This window comes from Sinohyriopsis cumingii, chromosome 1, assembly GCF_028554795.1.
Source record: "Sinohyriopsis cumingii isolate HCF-2022 chromosome 1, ASM2855479v2, whole genome shotgun sequence".
Taxonomy (NCBI): domain Eukaryota; kingdom Metazoa; phylum Mollusca; class Bivalvia; order Unionida; family Unionidae; genus Sinohyriopsis; species Sinohyriopsis cumingii.
Window position 1 is genome coordinate 51,498,764 of NC_142961.1, and position 20,479 is coordinate 51,519,242.

Consider the following 20,479-nt stretch of genomic DNA (forward strand, 5'->3'; position numbering starts at 1 on the left):
AAATATAGATTTTGTGGATTAACACACAAAGGAATTAACCTTGAAAAAAAACAGAGTACCAGACAAAGACCGAAAAGTCATGTGACAGTACATGCATCACCTCCTTTATAAACAAGGCATTTCGTTAATTCTACAAAAGTTTTGGCCGCATAATTAAACTGTAGTTCTGTACAATTAGCAACATAGGAATAAATCGTTAAAAAACTTTAATATGCCATAATGTAAACAAAGAAATAATACTTTAGAACAAAAGTAAAAGTTATTCGACTTGATGAAAATGGGGTGAGTTCACTTGCTGAAAATGTTATGTTGGGAAGACTCAAATAAACAAAATCATAACAGATAAGGATAATATTCTGTAGCAGTGGGAAAATGAAGTAAATGTAAAGAGAATTAATTTATATCTGAAGCAATGTATGTAACAAGATTTAAATAACATTTCTCAATGCCCTTGCAATGGGCAAGCCAATACTACCCCACTCACAATTCATGCCTAAGAATAAGAGTTATTAATTTATGTTACTTGAAATATCTCGGTTTTTAAGACAAGAAGAACATGTTAATAATTAATGCTACTGTTAAATGAAGCTATTAACTACTTGAAGTTTTATAAAGTTTTTCTTACTACACACACACACACACACACACAGATATATATATATATATATATATATATATATATATATATATATATATATATATATATACACACACACATACATAAACATCTCACAAATATAGCCCCCCTCTGGAAAGGTCACCCATCTTATACGGCCACTTTCTAGGTGCAGAAGGGGTGGCCATACAAGAAGGGGGACCACTGAACTAGTATTACCAAAAATGAAAGAAAGAACAACAAAATCATTTACAAAAATTAGATTGAATACTTATTAACATCAATCCATCATTCAAATGAAATTTGTTGAAAATACATTTATGACAAAACTGCACTTACATTATTCTCTGCTATTCTCTGTGATTTAAGATTTAACACATAATCTATCTGAATTAATGATCTACATAATGCATAAATAAACGGAAACAAGCAATCTTTAAATTACAGGTAGAAAATATTTATGTTAAAATTTAAATTTCTTGAAAGTATATATCATTCATTGATACATTTTTAATATAGAGGAACACACAAATAAGTCCAGCTTTCTGAAAGTCACTGATAATAAGGACCAATCTCATGCATTTATGATGAACCACTTTCCTCCACTACACATCAAAGGTTGCCACAGCCCACTGACTGCACTGAACAAGGGATTATTGGTTACAAGTTCAGTTCACGTATGGATTGATGACATTATTCACAGAAAATGATCATCAGAACATACCATACAACTTCACTGACATTTGTTTAAGTAAAATATAATATATAGCTGTGTTTTAATAACTGCAGTACTTGGCTTAGTGCTGTTAGCTGTGATGATTTATATTTATTGCAATGCTCTCTGACAAAAATAATATTGTGTAATAGACTGATCTTGACTGGTATTTAATTTGTGCTCATACTGATAGCAGGATTATTTTAACCATTCCAGTAACCTCCATTTGCTGTTGGCATATTTCTTTTCTTTTTGTTCTATTTGGGGGCATTTGTAGGGGTTAACTCATAAAATGAAATACAAGTATGCAAGCCCTGACAGAGGCAAAAACATGAATTTAAGTACCCACAAAAATGTCATTTCTTTTAAAATATTTTAAACAGTAAAGTTTTGTACCCAAAGCAAAACATGAAACCACAGTATTCCAAATGGCAGAAAGGTGTAGGCAAACAGTTCAACAGACTGAAATTTTCCATTGCTCATGCATTCTGATATGGCAATGAGGAGATATACAGCGGTGGTTTGCTGTTGGGCATCATTGTAAACAAATCTACCAATGACCTTCCCCGCAGCTGAAAAAGACTATCTGTTACCAACTGGCATGGAGACCATTCTTTAAGAATGAATATCCTTGTCATGACAGATGTCCATTAAGAATGTTCATCATTATTTTGTTAAAGTGAAACTTTCCTCAGTCTGCAAAATGAGGTCAAAACTACCTACCTGAACACATGTTAAATAAAGTACCTTATCTAAAAATTTCTCATATAGTATATCCACCTTTTTGGAAAATTAGAAGAATATGAGGCAGTCGAAGCCAAGAAAATATATAAAAAATGATAAATATAGTCTGAGAATAGGTGGCTATGAAAAGCTAAAGAAATCCAGCCAATTTTGGGCCAACAGATACAAAGTTACTTGTTCAAGGTTTATTTGACATCGTAAAGCATAGCAGCACAAAGCTAGAGTTTAAACTAATCAACATCTAGTATACAGGTAGCCACCTAAAAGAAAAAGGTGGGGGGGAGTGTGTTAATTATAATGGTATATTGGACGAGTTCTGTCCTAAAGGTATAAAGGTATAATGTTTAACTTTTATTGGGTGTGACCACAGGAAAATCAAAATTTTCATCTATTTATAGTGGGCTGGATTTGATACAGTGGGTTGAGTAGGGATTAGCAGACATTAAATTTCTGATTTTAATACGATCAGGTAATATATTCAGTTTAGAAATGACAGTTCTGAGCATTCATGTTTATTATGGATTCATCTTGTCATTTTATAAGCCACTTTTCCAAAAGACAAGCCTTTTAGAAAAGATACTTGTTCCGTGAAAAAATATTTTATTTTCCCAGTGAACCATAAAGATCATACCTGGTTTGGTCTGTAGGTAAAGTTACCATAAGGACCTCTCATTTCCACCTTTGTGCCCACCTGCCAGGTGTTAACATACCTGGACATCTTCCCTTTTGCGTACACCTGGAAAATGCAGAAATGATATACAATGCCAAGGTTCGACAAACACTTTCACCAGCATACTGCAGAAAAAGCACAGGTATTATGTGATTTTCAGACACTTAAACATGAAATTCTAACTAACAAATGTTAACATTAACAAAGACAGTAACGACACTGCTGTCCTTGCCAGAAAAATGATAGCTGTCTCCCATTATTTAGTTTTGCAAGTGAAAGAAAACAAATCCTATTTATGGTGATAGCTTGGGATAAAGGAAGACCATACAGTTTATGACTGACACAACAGAACACCTAAGTAAAATATGTATATGGAATCGATTCTATTGGGAATATTTTTCAAACTCAATAAATGTTTTTATGCAACATGGAAACACTAACACAAAACTGAAAAAATTACCTAGACATAAAACTGAAAACTGACCCAAACACAAAACTCAACCAAATGGGCAGACAGTAGAATGGACAAACATAACACTGGATGCCTATTCACACTGAAAGTGGGGCAAAAAATTGCTACTGAATATAATACATCACCTATATTTAGTTTTTGGTTAATTATAAGTTAATATAATTACCTATAACAAAAAATACATTATCTTATTTTTTTAAATGTAAAATACTATAATTAAAAAGCCTTGCTCAAACTGTAATCCTGCAACACACTTTTACAATAATTTTTATAATGAGTGATTAAAATAATTGCTTGGATTTAATGCTATTTTGATTGATATGATTTTATTTACAATAAGTTTGTTATAAACAGGTTACAAACTGCTTACTGGAAATGGTACTTCCTTATAAAACAAAACACAGGCAGTAAAATCAAGTCCAACAAGCATCCCATTCTACTGATTATAAATCTAGAGAAACCATCATTTACTTTTGTATTCCCATGTTTCACAACCTACTAAACCAAAGATTGCTCTGTTATTATAGATTACAACCTGTAACTGTATACTCATCTGATGATTTTAGCTTATGTTCTACCCAACTAATATGACCAGGAAGTTAATAATTTGATCAAATAATTACAACACTGCACGCTCACCTGGAATGAACACCTGAATGTGATAAACCATGCCAATCCTAAGTTCTCAATATTTTAAAATTTTCACTTTGTATTCTAGAAGAAAAAAATTATGTGTTGAATTTTAAAAAACTTGTTGAGTTTTTTTTTTCTTTTACTTAGTTTAAGACCACAGAGTTACAACAAATTATATATGCAACTGCCATTTGAGATGCAGCAGAATTTTAAATTTGAAGAATAATAATTCATGAATTTCTATTACAACTGGTCAAATCTAGAAAAAAAATTGAATATTAATCTAATCACATCATATCTAGCCTAGACAAGTCTGTCTATCTAATCTAATCTCCCTTGAATATTTTTCTCATCAAATCATATCTAGTCTAGACAAGTCTGTCTGTCTAATCTAATCTCCCTTGAATATTTATCTCATCAGATCATATCTAGCCTAGACAAGTCTATCTAGTCTAATCTCCCTTGAAGTAGACTGACACTTATTACCATGCTGACATTAAGCTGAGAAATGAAAAGGAGTATTCTGAAGCTGAATAAAGGGCAAGCTATTCTGAAAAAAGACCAGGCTTGGAGAGAACTGCATGGTGCTGCATGATCATAAAATAATATGAAAGGAAACACTATGGGTACATCAATCAATATCATCCTATAATCCTTGTTAATTAAAGACACTCATTTCTTTCTTAGAAGTATACAATATCAGGGCTCGGAAAAAAATTCTCCAGCACTCATCCTTGGGACGAGTTGCAAGAGCTACATGTCCATGTCCTTATTATACACAATACAGCTACAGAACCACATGCATCTCTTGCAAGTTGGATACTAAAATGGGTCACAACCATGAAAATATTATTTTTTAATACATGGCTCCTTAGATAAACATAATAAGAGGCAAAGCTTGTAGCTCAAGAAATTGCTTTTGCACACATAACTTTTGATTGTTTTTTTTATTGATATTCACATTTACAGTGAAACCCTACATTAACCTAGGTGTCATAATTTCACTTTTTAATGAGCTATTGCCCATTATTTTGAGTTTCATATGGGAAAATATAAAAATCTTATGACTTCCATTTGGTCAGAAATTGTTATGCTTATCCCAGATCACCTCTGTTTTCAAAACTGTGTTAACTTTGTTAATGAGAGTAATGTCACTAGCAGATATTTATATAATTATGTTTGTATTTTTCACAAGAAAAATTGTTACTAATAAGCATATTAATGACGAATTCCATCTCAATTTCTACCAACTTGTGTACTAAATGATCCATTTTAGTTCAACCTCAATTCTATTGAGATACACATGAGTGCCATAAAAAGAAAACTGATTATTTGCCAAAATCATTTCTAGGTCAGTATCCCAACTAGATTTTGACCAATCAGCTGTTATCTTGAAATTGCCTGCTTTGAAAATAGATTATAATGGTATATATTGTGTGAAAATTGGTGGGAATCGGCTGATACAATTAAAATATTAATTTTGAATGTAAATTGGCAAAATTTTCTTTTGAAAAGTAATTACATACTTGTAGAAACATCTGCCTGCATTTTCCCTTTGACATGACAATGTATCAGTAAAGATTCAGTCCTGGAAATACTGCTGTCCTGGGGCAAACATAACAGTGCCTGACCAGATAAAAAATTAAAAATAATTTTGACATTCTGTGTCTGTTAACTTTTCATATATCTGACTTAGAAAGATGTGTACAATTTGTTGAACGATAAACTTTCTCCACATTAAAATGATGCCTAAATTACTTAAAAGCGTCATAATACATGCATTACAGCATTAAGAAATCAAGGGCTAGACATTAAACTGCAACATAATATGTTCCTAATATTTATCCATTTCAGTTTCAAGCTTACAATGGATATTTGCGTAATAACAATAAAATGAAGTCTTTTCCTTTGTGACATATTCTAAACCAACAAAAATAGGCAAATATAAGCAAAGTTGTTTTTTATAATTGATGCATGCCAAATGTTAAGCGATGCTGAACTCCGGTACTTGTTATGGGTAAAGAATGCATTCTCAAAGTGCAAATCTGCATATCCTCTGCTCTGGGACAAGTATGTAGTTAAGTTTTACTAAGCCCCAAAAATCACTAACTGCTCAGGACAAAAAGATTAGTGGTTTTCCTGAACCCTGAATATTAGAAAATAATAAACAAACAAGTATGGCACCCTTTTTAGAAGCTATGTTAAAAATATGTGAAAGTGTATCATACCTTGATAAGAAGGTCAAAGTATGACTTCTGATTTACATTTGTGACTGGAGTATACTGTCTAGTCACAAGTTCTCCACCAACCATACCTCTAAAAAAATCAAAATAAATTGCATCATAATTCAAAATGGGGTGAAGAAACTGCATACAACTATACTATACTGTTACTCTATCTAAAACAACAACATATAAAACAACTACATAATAATAATAATAATAATAATAATAATAATAATAATAATGAGGACTTTGTATAGCACCTAATCTTTAGAAGCTCTAAGTGCTTTACATTAGACAACACCTGTAAGATAAAAAACATATAATAATATTATTACACCATATGACTTTGTTTTCATTGTGGGAATAATGAGCATACGATTGTCAGAAGAGGAGCATAAGTATCTTGCTTGTGTGTACACATGGGTGAGGTCAGATAGGTATGTTGGAATGGAGTCCGACAGTGAAACGTAGCACAGAGAACAAATTTCGTGTTTGATTCTGGATCGAATGGATAGCCAGTGTAGGGTACAGAGCAGCGGGAAGGTGTGCTCTGATCGTGGTACTCTAAGTATGATCCGAGCATTGTTTTTTTTAACTTTTTGAAGTTAGTGGAGTAGATACTGAGATGAACCAGACAAAATTGAGTTACAATAGTCCAGTCTTGAAAGTACTAATGAACACACAAGTGTTTTAGTGGTATCAACTGAAAGATATTTGTGAATGGAGCTGATGCATCTCAGCTCAAGATATGCAGCCTAGCATATGTTCATGACATGTTGGTGCAATGTGAGAGTACTGTCCAGAGTAACACCTAGGTTTCGTACTGATTGTGTGAATTTAATGTTGGCGTTGCTGGTATTTATTGTTTTAGGTAAAGGATGTGAATGAGAAAGTCTTTGTGTTGTGATCAGAATGGCCTCAGTTTTATCATCATTCATCTGCAGCTTGTTACATGTCATCCATGATTTCACATCAGAAAAGCACCTCTCTACACCTTGGATGGTAGCATCAACTTCAGTTGGGTGGCTAGACTTGTATATTTGGGTGTCATCAGCGTACATTTGGTGAGACACTGGAGGATGATCTATTCACTTAAGAGCGACTGAGTGTACAGAATGTAGAGAACAAGTCCAAGAACAGACCCCTGTGGAACACCACAACATAGATCAACTGGGCTGGATTGTATTCCCTTTGCAGATACAATTTGTGTCCTGTAGACCAAGTAGGACTTGAACCACAGTAAGGCTGTATCATGAATGCCAAATACATGCTGGAGATGGTGAAGTAATATATCATGGTCTATTGTGTCAAATGCTGCAGACAAATCAAGGAGGGTGAGGACTGTAATCTTTCCGCTATCCAATGCAGAAAGAATGTCATTAACTACTTTTAGAAGAGTAGTTTCAGTACTGTGGCAAGGGCGATATGCAGATTGTACATTGCTAAAAAGACTGTTTGAATTTAAATGAGATACAAGTTGGGATAGAACAATCTTTTCTAAGATTTTTTATATGAATGGGAGATTAGAAACTGGGCGGTAGTTCTTTAAATCGTTATGGTCTAGTGTTGGTTTCTTCAGCAGAGGCTTTACAATGGCAGTTTTGAAAAATGATGGGAATTCCCCGGATGAGAGAGAGGTATTAATAACATCAGTTAGTGAAGGCAATACTGGATCTAAGCACTCAAGGAGCAGTGATGTTGGAATTGGATCAAGTTCACATGACTTTGGTGCACTCTTCATCAGGATTGTATGTACAAAATCCATAGAGACAGGTTCAAATGCTGCTAATGGTTGCCACTCAAATTTTGTATCCCAACTGTGTGGTGACGATGAGTCAATTGAAATTGTGGTGTCAAGCTTATCTCTAATGGTTTGTGCTTTGTCATGGAAGAAATCTGCAAACATGTCCGGAAGGTCGACTGGAGAGAAGGTAGTTGGAAGTGGTGTTGATTTGTTCCTTGACATTAGCTTGTTAGTAATCTCGAAGAGCTCTTTGCAGCTGGAACTTTCCATGACCTTAGTAGTGTAGTGGGCTGATTTCGCTGAATGGACTATATTTGTGACATTCTTCTTAGCGACTTCATAGATTTGCTTATGAATATTGAGTCTGGTGGAAAGCCAGAGCCTCTCAGCTTTACGGCAGTCTCTTTTAGCAGTGCGAAGCTGGTCCCTAATACTGCTATACCATGAAGAACACTTTTGAATTGATACTCTGCACTTGGTAGTTGGGGCATGTTTGTCAAGCAATGAATGCAGACAGTTATCGAGTTGTTCTGCGGTAGGTGGTAAGCAAGTTGTCAGGTTAGCTTGGATGTTGTGCATTAGTTTGGTTCTATTTATCATACGAAGGTTTCTCTTAGTAGCAGATAAAGGTGGAGGGTTAGGGACTGATAAAATCTGTCCGCCATTGTAGCTTCATTGACCAGCACAGAATAAATAAACAACCATGTATAACGGATTTGACCCACAACCAACAAGCTGTGGCGGGGCTCCATGAGGGACAGATCATACTTGATTCTTTAACAAGACCCCACAGAGCTCCTCCACATCAAAACCAAGCAATACAAATATGACCCAACAAAACAAATGACCCTACCAATATATATAATAAATTAAAAGATGTGATAATTCAAATCAATATTCAAAATTCAAAAAATCCATCTACAAATAAGGGCGGGATGCCATGTGAGAAATCATAATTGACACCCGAAAAGGGACTCACATCGGCTCACCCTCCCTTATGTTTCTCTTTTCATAAATATAAACTAGTAAATATTTAGGTCAATATGAAGATATCTATCAAATAAAGACGGGGCGGGATTTTTTCGCAAACCTCTTCTTTATAAACAATTCAAATAAAATTGAACACCAAAATAAGAATTATACTTTAATAAAGAAATAATACAGTACTAACTGAACATTAAAATTTCGGACGTAACTTACTAGATGAACGATGAATGTGGCAGGGGTTCCACCTCAGACGGTTATTAAAGTTGCTGACGCTGGAATCTATGCCACAGTCATATAACCATCTTATTCGAAATTAAAGAATAAGGAAATAATTATATATACATGAACAAGCCTAATGGACGAGCAGAAAAACCTCCAGACAGACCCAGAAATACCCACTACAGAGCATCCCGCTGCTTGATGGCAGGAAAATGCTTGCCTCAACACCCAATTGACATAGAGCGCCAGGAGGTCAATTTGCCCACGGATCATTTCATGAAGAATGACCCCGGGCAAATTCTTCAGCGAGATGTCATGAAACCAGCTTTGAGCAAATAATATACACACTCGAGTAACACATTAAGATCTACCAAAGGTACATAAGACCTACAAAATAAACAATTTGACCCAGCCAAATAAGAAACTAAGTCCACATAATGATTAGAAATACAAGAATACCACGGTACATCAATTAAAACCTAATAAAGCTCTCATCTCCCTGTTTAACAAACAGGGAAAGAGAACTACACCGAATTAAGATATACGCACTAAAAAGTGGCAAAATTAAACTATACGAAAAACCAACAACCTGCTAAAATCTATATAATATGCGAAGACGCAATACAACCCCCCACAAGATACACAAACACACAAACATATATACACACTTTATTATTCTTATTTACTTACCTAAGAGGAAGACTGGAACCGTTTGACATAGATAAGCCAATACAAAAAAAAAAAAAACATACGTGAACATACTTAAAAAAAAAAAAAAGGATATATGTATATATATGTACCCATGTACATATATAGGTACATATATGCACAAAATAAATATATGAATAACAGGGAATAAATGACTATGGCAAAGTCAACTATATAGGAAAACAATATAAAGAAAACAAGGGGGAGGAATTTGGCCCATGACGTTAATACGTCACTGGGACAATAGTACGACCCTAAATCGGAAGTCCAAACTTATGGAACTCAGACCCCAAAAAGTCCTAACGGGGTCGGAAAGTACATACAATTTGGACTTCATGGGATTTAAAAAAACTTACAAATATGATGATAAAAAAGAAATTAACCCTGCAAAATTCAAAATCAACATTATTGTTTTTATACAATGAACATACACAGATAATTTATGGGAGGACAGGGTCAACCCACAATAAAATACACTTTTAGATATAATCAGGGTGTCACTTCTAAGTTCTAACCAGCTATATATGCTGGGAAGGAGCTAAGATGTGTCAACAATAGGGACTGATACGTCAAGATGGCATATAATGCAGAGGTGATCTGATGCAAGGTCATGGGATAGCAGGGAGGACTGTAGAATGTTATCATCAGGTCTATGAAGAATCCAGTCTAAAATGTGACCATGTTTATGGGCGGGTTGGTTAACTGACTGTTTGAGGTTGAAAACATGATCTGAGTTTTGATGTATTTGAGTTTCAGGGACAGTCAAAGTGAAAGTTGAAATCTCCAAGAATAATCAGGTTTCCACCTATCAAATTTCCATAGTCCAGGAGATTCGGAAACTGCTCCAAAAAGAGAGAGTCAGCCAGCTTGTTTTTTTCTACTAGGAGGATGGCAGTATAGGCAGAAAAAATGGATTGACCTATGCTCCAGTGTGAGTGTGGTTTGGACTAGTTCAAACGATGTGTGGTCGAAATTGAATGTTGTGGTGTGGTTAAGACGTTTTATCATGGAGTTCTTTGTGATGACAGCAATTCCACCTCCCTGAGAATTACGGGGGAATGACTTAATGGAGTAACCAGTGGGTATTAGATCTGCACACTTGGGCTCATTGCCTGATGTTTTTAGCCATGTTTCTGTCAGGAAAAATATGTAAACATTCTGGTCCTTGATAAAATTAACTATTTCTGTGCACTTTTCCGGTGGTCCTACTGACTGGGCATTGAATAATGCAATGCACAGAGGTATTTCTTGGATAGTTGACACAAAGGTTGACAAATTAATAGGGATTTGAATTAGGTTATCAAAATTAATGGTCGAAATTTTTTTTAAATGGTTGTGCCGAAATAAGGGAGATAACTGGGATTCTTCTTCCTGTTCTACGCTGGCCAGCTCTGAAACAACGTTTCTTTTTTCGCTTCTGTTTACATTTAGGTAATGATGAATGTAGTCCCAGTTTGTTTAGTCTAGAGCACAATGTAGTGTGGAGAGCCAAGGAGTGATCCTTTAAAGCAATTAATGAGGGTCCATCGTAGCATAAACGGGTTGACTGGCTAGTATCACGTGATGGCGGTTTGTTCAAAAACAGTGGAGCAAGACAGCTGAGAAAAAGTCTAATTGTTCTCATTTCCAAAACAAGTTGATGAAGAAACACATACGAATTTAACAGCCAATACATACTGAACACAATAACGAAGATGAAAACAGGCAACAAGCACAAATATCATGAAAACGGCACTAAAAAACGGAACAGCTGCTTTAAGCCTGTTAAGTGATAGCGGCCATCTTGTCTCTATCTTGTCATATAACAGTTACTTCTACAATGAATATTCACTCACATAATGTAGTTAACCAACACCATCATTGATTAAAGTTAACTGAGTGTTTCGATCTACACTTGAAACTACAAAACTGCTGCATATCTGTTTTAAGCAGTACATGTATTGTTGTTGCTCATTTTGTTCTTTCTGGTACCCATCATGCAGCTCTATCCTTGCACAAGCAAAAATTGCAGATCCCTACATAATAAAATTCAAAGACTTGATGTCAAAAGTAAATAAACTGAAAATTATTTTTATGTAACATCCAAAGGTAAAAAAGGAGCAAAACACTAAAACTTCCAACTCTAATAGGCTTGTGGTCAATCTCACATGTTTTAACTGCTACAAATGCAATTAATGATGTACCAACCTGATGACGAGATGCTGCCCTATGGCCATGCCAAGTGTTGCACCAGGAGGAAGGCTAATTCTGAACCTATAACTATCCATTGTTTCCTGCTTTATACTCTGAACCACAAATACACTGTATTCCATTTGCTTTAGGACTGGACCAACTTCTATCACCTGATAGAAAGGATAAAATATGTGAATATTATAGAAAAGTAGCAGCATAAGAACAATTTATTTTACATCTGGCAGTTTTCAATGTGAAATGTTAATACTCTTGTAAGCATAACACTTTGTGATTGGTACTAAATCATGTCACTGTAACATGGCTGTGCTCAGTGTGACATTATGCCACAATGAACTCAGTCTAACATCATGATTTTTGTGCTCAGTGTGGCATTCACTCTATATTCAGTGTAACATCATGATTACTGTGCTCAGCGTGACATCATTCTACTCTATATTCAGTGAAACATCATGCCACATTGTGCTCACTGTAACACTGCTCAGAGTAACATAATTCTATATTGTGGCAATTGTGATATAAAACCACACTGCACTCAGCGTAGCATCATTTTCTATTGTGTTCAGTGTGACATTATGTTAATGGTGGTCGACTGGCCTCAAATGATAGTCAACTGGTTTTTGCAGTTGAGCAAAGTCTGTAGGTTTAATTTTTGGCAGGGGTCAAGAGGGAAATTTAATAGGCACATTATGATCAGCTGTTCTGAGGTTAATTTTCTTCTGTTTAACAAACAATGCCTCTGAAGAAATTGTATCTCCTTCTGAGTATCATAAGCTAAATAATATAAGGTCTGAATCTGAAAGAAAAGCATGACAATGTTTTTAAAACCTGGGCCTGTGCAAGTATACTAACATATCTGATTCAGCTCCTGAAATATATATTGCAGTATGTTGTTTTGTTTACCCACTAATGCTCAAGTCAATACATGTGATTCTTATGCAAGATTTGTCACTATAAGAGTGTTTGCTTATTTTGTAAAATTTCTGGCTATGAGAGTTTTCGATTATTTTAATAAAATGCAGTTTTCTTATGTCATAATGGTGTCAAAGTTGAAATTCTGATTCTGTCACTAAATGCTACTTTTTTTTCCTTAGTTTTACAGATCATACCATCATAATGTTAACTAAAAAATGGCAAAGGGAGAAATCTCTTGAGTAAGAATGATCTACTTTAAGTCATAATATTTTCGTGTGATAAAATTTTAGTGATTTCAGTAAATTCAGATTATTAGCATCACTGAAGTTTTGCCATTTGTTCATTAGCTTGACATGTGTTACATAAATTTCTTGCCATTTATGTGACTAACATTTCTGAAATGAAGCTGTTTTCCTAAACTTGTATGATTGACAGCACTTATACCAGGCCACTGTCAGATGGTGCATGTACCATTCCCACTTAAACAGCTCTTTATTAATGGAAGATCATTAAAGATACCAACGGGTACCCAGGTACTCACCCCCTGATAATAACATGGGTAATAAAATAGACAACTGTGTACTCCTATTAAAAAATGTTTCCAAGTTCAGATCGAGACACAGAATAACAATTACATTTCAAGGCTTGTGTCATGTGCGCATTTATTCCTTGTCACAGGGGCTCATATCATTGCTTACAATTTATCTGTCAAACATGTACTATACTGTATAACAATACCAGGGAGGAAACTTCTCTCCTTTATCATGCAACCTATTTAAGAATCATCACTGATATTTCAAACTAGATTTTGCATGGCATAGTGTAATAAATCACAGGGTTTTATGTCAGAATGGATCATGGGGCTAATCTGAGGTAATTTTATCACTCGATATTAATTTTTCCTTCAGATTATTGCTTTTTCTTCAACTTCAAGCTCACGTCCTGCAACTGTGTAATAAATTTGGTACTGATGCTTAGCTCAGGCATTCGACCTTGTAGGCCTGTCCAAATTTGGGCTTACTATATCATACCTTTAAGGAATGCCAGACCATTTTCCCATGCTACAACTCAACATTGCCATGATCACACCCACTTAATATGCAAGTGCAACTTGCAGAATGGAATACTGCCCTCTTAATTAACAAACTTGAACAAAGTCCAACTGGAATTTGGTCTCCAGAACAGTAACAAGCTTAGCCAATCAAATACAAGACTATGTCATAAATATGGAAAGATCTTGCACATATTCAAATTTATTCAACATCTTGAAGATATATGCCTGTAGTATTATCAAAATCCTATTAAAAATACACATTCTAGGGTGATAACAAACTCAGTTTTATCACTTCATTAATACATATAGGTCTCACTTGTATTAAGACTCCTCCAACATCTTGAGAATATCAGCCTATTTACCACATTTGATCAAAATCAGGTGAGAAATACTGTCTCTCGTGTGGTAAGAAGCCTGGTCAATCAGATGCATGATCACTCATTAATATGCATATATCTTCCTTGCAATTATGCTTACTGGTATTTTACATCTTGATGACATAAGCCTATTTACCAAATGTAGTTAAAATCAGTTCAGAAACAAAAGGGCAAGAATGATCACTAGCTCAGCAAATGAGATGCAAGATCACCTCAATAATATTAACAGAATCTATTTAAGGGTTTGGACCAAGACAAGGAAATCACAGTCTAGGGGATATATTATATGTCTGCCCACGAGGCTATGCTAAGTGGGGAGGCAAATAATGTAACCCTGTGACTTGGAATTTCCTTGTCTAGGTAAAAACAACGACATAGATTATTTTTCTCACCCAATTTTTTCCAACTAAATTAAAAATACCCTGCACCCCTGCAATTTAGATAGCAGTTTCGAAACACAGTATTCATCAAGAACTATTATTTTCCCTTACTCTCTGTAAAAGACTAAAAGACATCATGTCTTGTACTCTTCTATGAAAATCTGAAAATTTAACTAAGTGGAATCTAGCTATATATGCCACTCTTAGAAATGGGGAGAAAAAAATCGAGAAAAAAGTTATAATTGTTTTGTGTTGGAAGTATTGTGCTGAGCATCTTGAGCCACATGCTTTTGTTTATACTATGCATTAAGACAAAATATGTTAATGAGGGCAATGGGGTGATCTTGGGTAGGTGGCAGTCATATCCCTTTAAGAAATATAACCCTCTGAGCTATAGGATTTCCAGTTTGTAATTTTGTGCTGACTTCGGTCATTTTGCACATCACCATACTTCCTACTGCCTGGTTCTGCTTTCCAATTTTTCTTCTTTCAGATCTCGCGGGTGCACAGACCGATACAGCTGTCCACATCATCTGGATACTGCACTTCATATGGATTCATTGGAGAGCACTTCACTCCATATGGGTTCATGGAAGACGTGACCATCTTACAACACATCATTTTTTCACTGGCATTCTGTGACATGGAATGCAAACATTTTTGGACAGTGTGTGCACAGCTTAGCAGTTTCGTGGGTGCACAGACCGATACAGCCATCCACATCATATGGCACTGCACTTCATATAGTTTATTGTAGAGAACTTCATATGAGTTCATTAAAGGTGTGACCATCTTACAACACATCATTCTTCCACTGCCTTCTGTGGAATGGAATACAAAAATATTTCTGATATTGTGTGCCATTTTGACACATGCAGAACTGCTGTGTTTATCTGTGTCCAATAATACTAGGTCAGTATACAGAACTGGCTTCCAGTGTTTGTTGAAGTTTTGGTCATGTCAGGCATTGTTGCTCATGCTTCCTCTTTACCTGTACTCTCAGAAGATATTTTGATTTATTTCGTCACATACTGTCACACCAAGCTGCAGCTGCAGTACTCCATAATTAAGCTGTACCTTGCAGGAATTAGATTTCATGACCAACAGGCTAGTCATAGTAACCATTTTCAGGAGTCTGAGAAGCTACAGTGTATACTTCGTGGGATAAAAAGGAACAACATTCCAAACAGGAGGCCCATATTTCCTTTTACATACCATATGGTGGTGCAGTTATCTGTTATGTTACATGAAGGAGTTTTTCACTGGCTGTGGACTTATTGCTGCAGTGCACATGTCTGGTGGAATTGTTTTGATTCTTGTGATGTGCTGAATTCATGGTTCAATCATTGCAGAACATTTCCTACAGCAACTACCTGAGAATTCAAGATGTGACATTTCCAATGGACAAATCTATGTTTATACTCACCTTGATTATCTTAAACAATGGACCCATTTCATGCTTGTGTTAACATTTCATTCTTTCAGAACTCGTGGTGTGTCCCGTATCCTGTATGGAGCAGTATTGGAGTCAGCAGACTTCTTTCTGCGCAAGAACAGTTGTGTACATACATTTAGTGTCAGGTGCATTGGACACCATTCCTTCCAAATGGACTGTCACATTCGAACTGGCATCCTCCTGAGGGCTCTCATTTGATATATTTTAATATGAAATTCAATTTGGCATTTTCCCCCAATCCATTACTCATATGCTATACTAAGAATGTAAAGGTCACGATCATTTAATACATTTCTTTTACAGTTTTAAATAGGAAAAAAATAAGAATACTTTCTTCATGCTGGGATCAGCCTAGATCTATTCCACTAAGCAGGGATAAGCCTTGCATAGATTTAGTTGAGATAGGACCAGCCCATAATACACATGAATGATGGAATCAGTCTAACACATAGTCTACTTACGCTGGGATCAGCCTAGCAGTCTCTGGAAGCTGGGATCAGCCCAGAATACACTTTAATGCTGGGATCAGCTTAGCACCAATTATACTTGAGCCCGGTTCAGGCTAGAATACACTATAATGCTGGGATCAGCATAGCATTAATTTACTTGAAGATGAGATCAGCCCACCAGAATACACTATTATGCTGAGATCAGCTTAGTGCATAGCATACATTAAGCTGGGATCAGCTCAGAGTACCCTCGAATGCTAGTGTGACTAATTAACAACCAATCCTTATCACTGCAATTATCTTGTGGAAATGACTGCCCCTCTGATTGCCACTCTGACATACTTCATAGAAACCATATTCTAATTAATGTATATGTAAGCACCTGCATTTTGTTGTAACTGTGTTTAAATTCAACTGGTGACAACATGAATATAAATCATGAATATAATCAACATTTTATCATAGTCTGATTTGGATGATATTGTCACATCATCAGTATGCAATAATAATAATAATAGTAACTGCTATTTAAGTACCTGTGACTTCTATAAGTCATTACAGTATCAATAAAACCTTTTTAAAAGAGTGCAAGAAAGTACATTGACTTGTAAAAATGAGTTGGCAAGATATGTTTTCATTTTTTGGTAAATGGACTTTAGATTAAAATGAGCCAACAAATGGAAGGTGAAAAAGATGGCGATATTTGAGTTTTAGTACCTAAAGCCTAACAACAATTAAGGTCTCAAGCTACATTTATTTATGTACCATACAGGTGCCAAGATTTATTCATCTTTTTCTGTAGACACCCACATTATATCCCACTTTATTCCTTTGGGTCAACTCATAAGGTATTTAACACTATTTACTAATTAACAGATTTATTCTGAATTAGTTGTCTTTTGCACATATGCTGTTGCTGTTTTTTTTTTCTTCAGACTGTAATGCCAGGTGTTGGCTCCTGTAAGTTTCTTTGGTGAGAATGCAGATGCTATTTTATTACAAAGCATTTTAAACGATCATTTGTAGGATTGAAACTAACTGATGACAATCTTATTGCTGTGGTTTATTTTTTGTTTTTATTATCATTGTAAGCGTAAGAAAGTGTAAATTTATCTGTATAATGTTTAAACATAACATTCTACTTTTAGTGTGCTATTATAAATGACTAAGAATTCAATCCTGATATTTAAAATAGTGAATATGCGCTTTTCATTTTCATTTCTATCCTTTTGATAGAGAGGGGCTCCTGAGAGTATGACAGGAACTCTCAGATTTTGGCTTTGGACTCCTGAGTTCCACAAGTGAAGAGTCCAGGACTCCTCATCCTGAAATTCTGTTGAAAGCCCTGATGTTGATATAAGCCTTTAGTCAGTGGTTCATCAGAATCAGATTAGAAATATGGCCTCCAAAGTGGTAATAAGGTCAACCAATCAGATGCAAGATTTCATTAGGATACATGGCTCTCATTTTCACATACATCTAAGAGCTTGTTGATATAAGATTACATTTCAAGTTTGATCAAAACTGAATCAGAAATATGCCTCCACACTGATAATAAGCAAAGCAACTGCTGGTGGATGGATGATGAACAACACAGCACTGATGCAGTGCCATATATAAAGCTCCTTGGCCTTACTGTCCAGTGAGTTAAAAATAGAATGCTCTTTCTTTTCTAATGACAAGAATGTATCCATTAACTATAACAAGAGTATCATGAACTGTACATTATATGCCTACCACATGTTTAATTGTTATCTGTGTCAGTCCTATTTGGATATGTTTGACTTGGTGATTACTGACCAACCGGTCCCCATAACCTCGACATTTTGGTCAAGGTTTGTAGTACTGAACTAAACCTAGTTTACAGAAACTATTTTCTTTTAAGCTTTACTACGATCATGACCTGTACCATTAGACTCCATAATCTATGTCTTTTTTACTATTTTAAGATCAGCCAGCCACAAAGTTGGGTTAAGGAAAGTACTCAAAAACAAAAGTTGTTCTGCAAGACCCATTTTTTTCTTAGAGCAACAATGACCCTGATGTTAAATCTTTTGACTCCAAATTCAGTAGGCCTCTTCTGTATCCTGAAATACAAGCCTTCCACAAGGTCAAGGACAACAGTTATTGCACAGAAACCATTTTTCTCATTCAGTTACTGACCCTGACCATTCAAATTATGACTCCAAACCAGCAGGCTACTTTCTTACCCAACATGTGAGTCATTCCCACAAAGTTGGGTCAAGATACATGTACATGGTTGATGACTGAAACTTTCATACAGAAAACATTTTTCTTCAGAAACAGTGACATTAATCTTCAACCCCCAAAACAATAGGTTACTTCCTTACCCATTCACATGCCATCACCAAAGCTGTGGCCTGCATTCACAATGTTTAGGTCTGTGATGTAGAACTAATGTTACCTTGGCCTCCGACTTTTTCACTGCCAATTAAATTGGCTTCTTCCTTACCCCAGGTGAAAATCATTAACAGTTTTGATGGTGGAGAAGTTAGATTATGTTGGACAAATTATTTGTTTGTCTTTCAGTCACTGTTATCTTTACTTCTGACCTTTTCAATCTGAAATCAAAAGGCTTCTTCCTTACCCCATGTGCTTGCCATTGACCAAAGTTTGCTAATTTGTAGATGGTGGACAAGTCAAGTTAATGTGCAGAAACAAACTTGGTAACAGAGATGGATGGACAAAAACCAGACAAACATATATTGTAACATAACAAACCTTTCCTTTTTAGCTCGCACACAACGGGGTCCACAAATAAAGACAGCAGCAAAAGTGTGGGTATGAGTTATCAAGGTACCTCTGAAAATTTTAGAAAGGGATAAAAATCGACAGATAAATGGGAGCAGGTTGTGGTGGGGGGCTTAAAGGACTAAATACTCACTTTAAAACCACAATGGGAATAAATGTCAAATAAATAGCTTTTTCTAATGATGCTTGTCTCCTTTATTCATAAATTACCTTTATTTTCAAGAAAAACATTACTCTCGAAGATGTCTCAATAAACCTTACAAGTGTACCAGCAAACAACAGTGTATTATGTTATTGTTTTTCCATGTAAATTTGAGTACATTCTATTTTTATTGTTGGTTACGAACATAGCCAGATCCCTTTTTTATATACAAAATGGGCTTTTATTCCATTTCAATAAATATCAACATCACAACTATGTTGTTTCCTATTTCTTATTTTTATTGCTATGTCAGTAAAATATTAATGCCATGATTTCATTGCAAATAATAGCAAAATTCTGCTAACACTTTAGCAAACCTTCAAGTGCCAACTTTGACATTTTGAGATCACTACAAACATTGGATTCTGCTTCTCAATTGTGAATCCTATCTATGATTCTAAGCTTTTCATGCATCAAGACATATCTTAAGCTTGGTTTCTTTTCTATAATCAAATGATTGGGATTAACCACAGATTAATGTTATATACTTTAATGATGTTAATATTAATAAAATATGTAAAAGTATTACTTGTTCAATCAAAATTATTTGATCTGACACATGACCACCAGCTACTATGTAGGCAGAATCTGAAAGCCTTTCAACCTTTATATACTTTATCCCATTTACTTGATTTGACACAAAATATGTAATTAACATGATATTACAAAGCAGAACTACTTTTAACTGATTGTAACAATATAAGAAACACTTCTGCTAGTCACAGATCAAAACACAGTTGGCACTAAAACACAAATACTTTTATTTGCTGATAATATGCTCTTTTCAGTACATTTGATATAAAACGTATATTTCTATAAGTAGCAAACTCAAATTATTCTCATGGAACGGCTCACATACATCACTTTGATACTTTTTATTTTTAATGGAATACAGCATATCATATTTATGTTTACCATGAAACCAAATCCAAAGATGAAAATGAAGCATGA

The 20,479-nt window shown here is 35.0% G+C and overlaps 1 protein-coding gene across 8 annotated transcripts in view; it reads right to left on the reverse strand.

Moving 5' to 3' along the window:
• LOC149806861 (NADH-cytochrome b5 reductase-like) overlaps nt 1-20,479 on the reverse strand; it is a 90,943-nt gene that overhangs the window by 64,162 nt on the left and 6,302 nt on the right. For all 8 annotated transcript variants that reach the window (XM_089958773.1, XM_089958765.1, XM_089958782.1 and 5 more), the window contains 3 exons: nt 11,921-12,075; nt 6,079-6,166; nt 2,707-2,811 (listed from right to left, as the gene is read on the reverse strand). In XM_089958773.1, the coding sequence (XP_089814899.1) occupies nt 2,707-2,811; nt 6,079-6,166; nt 11,921-12,075 (348 nt within the window). The remainder of the gene's footprint in view (nt 1-2,706; nt 2,812-6,078; nt 6,167-11,920; nt 12,076-20,479) is intronic.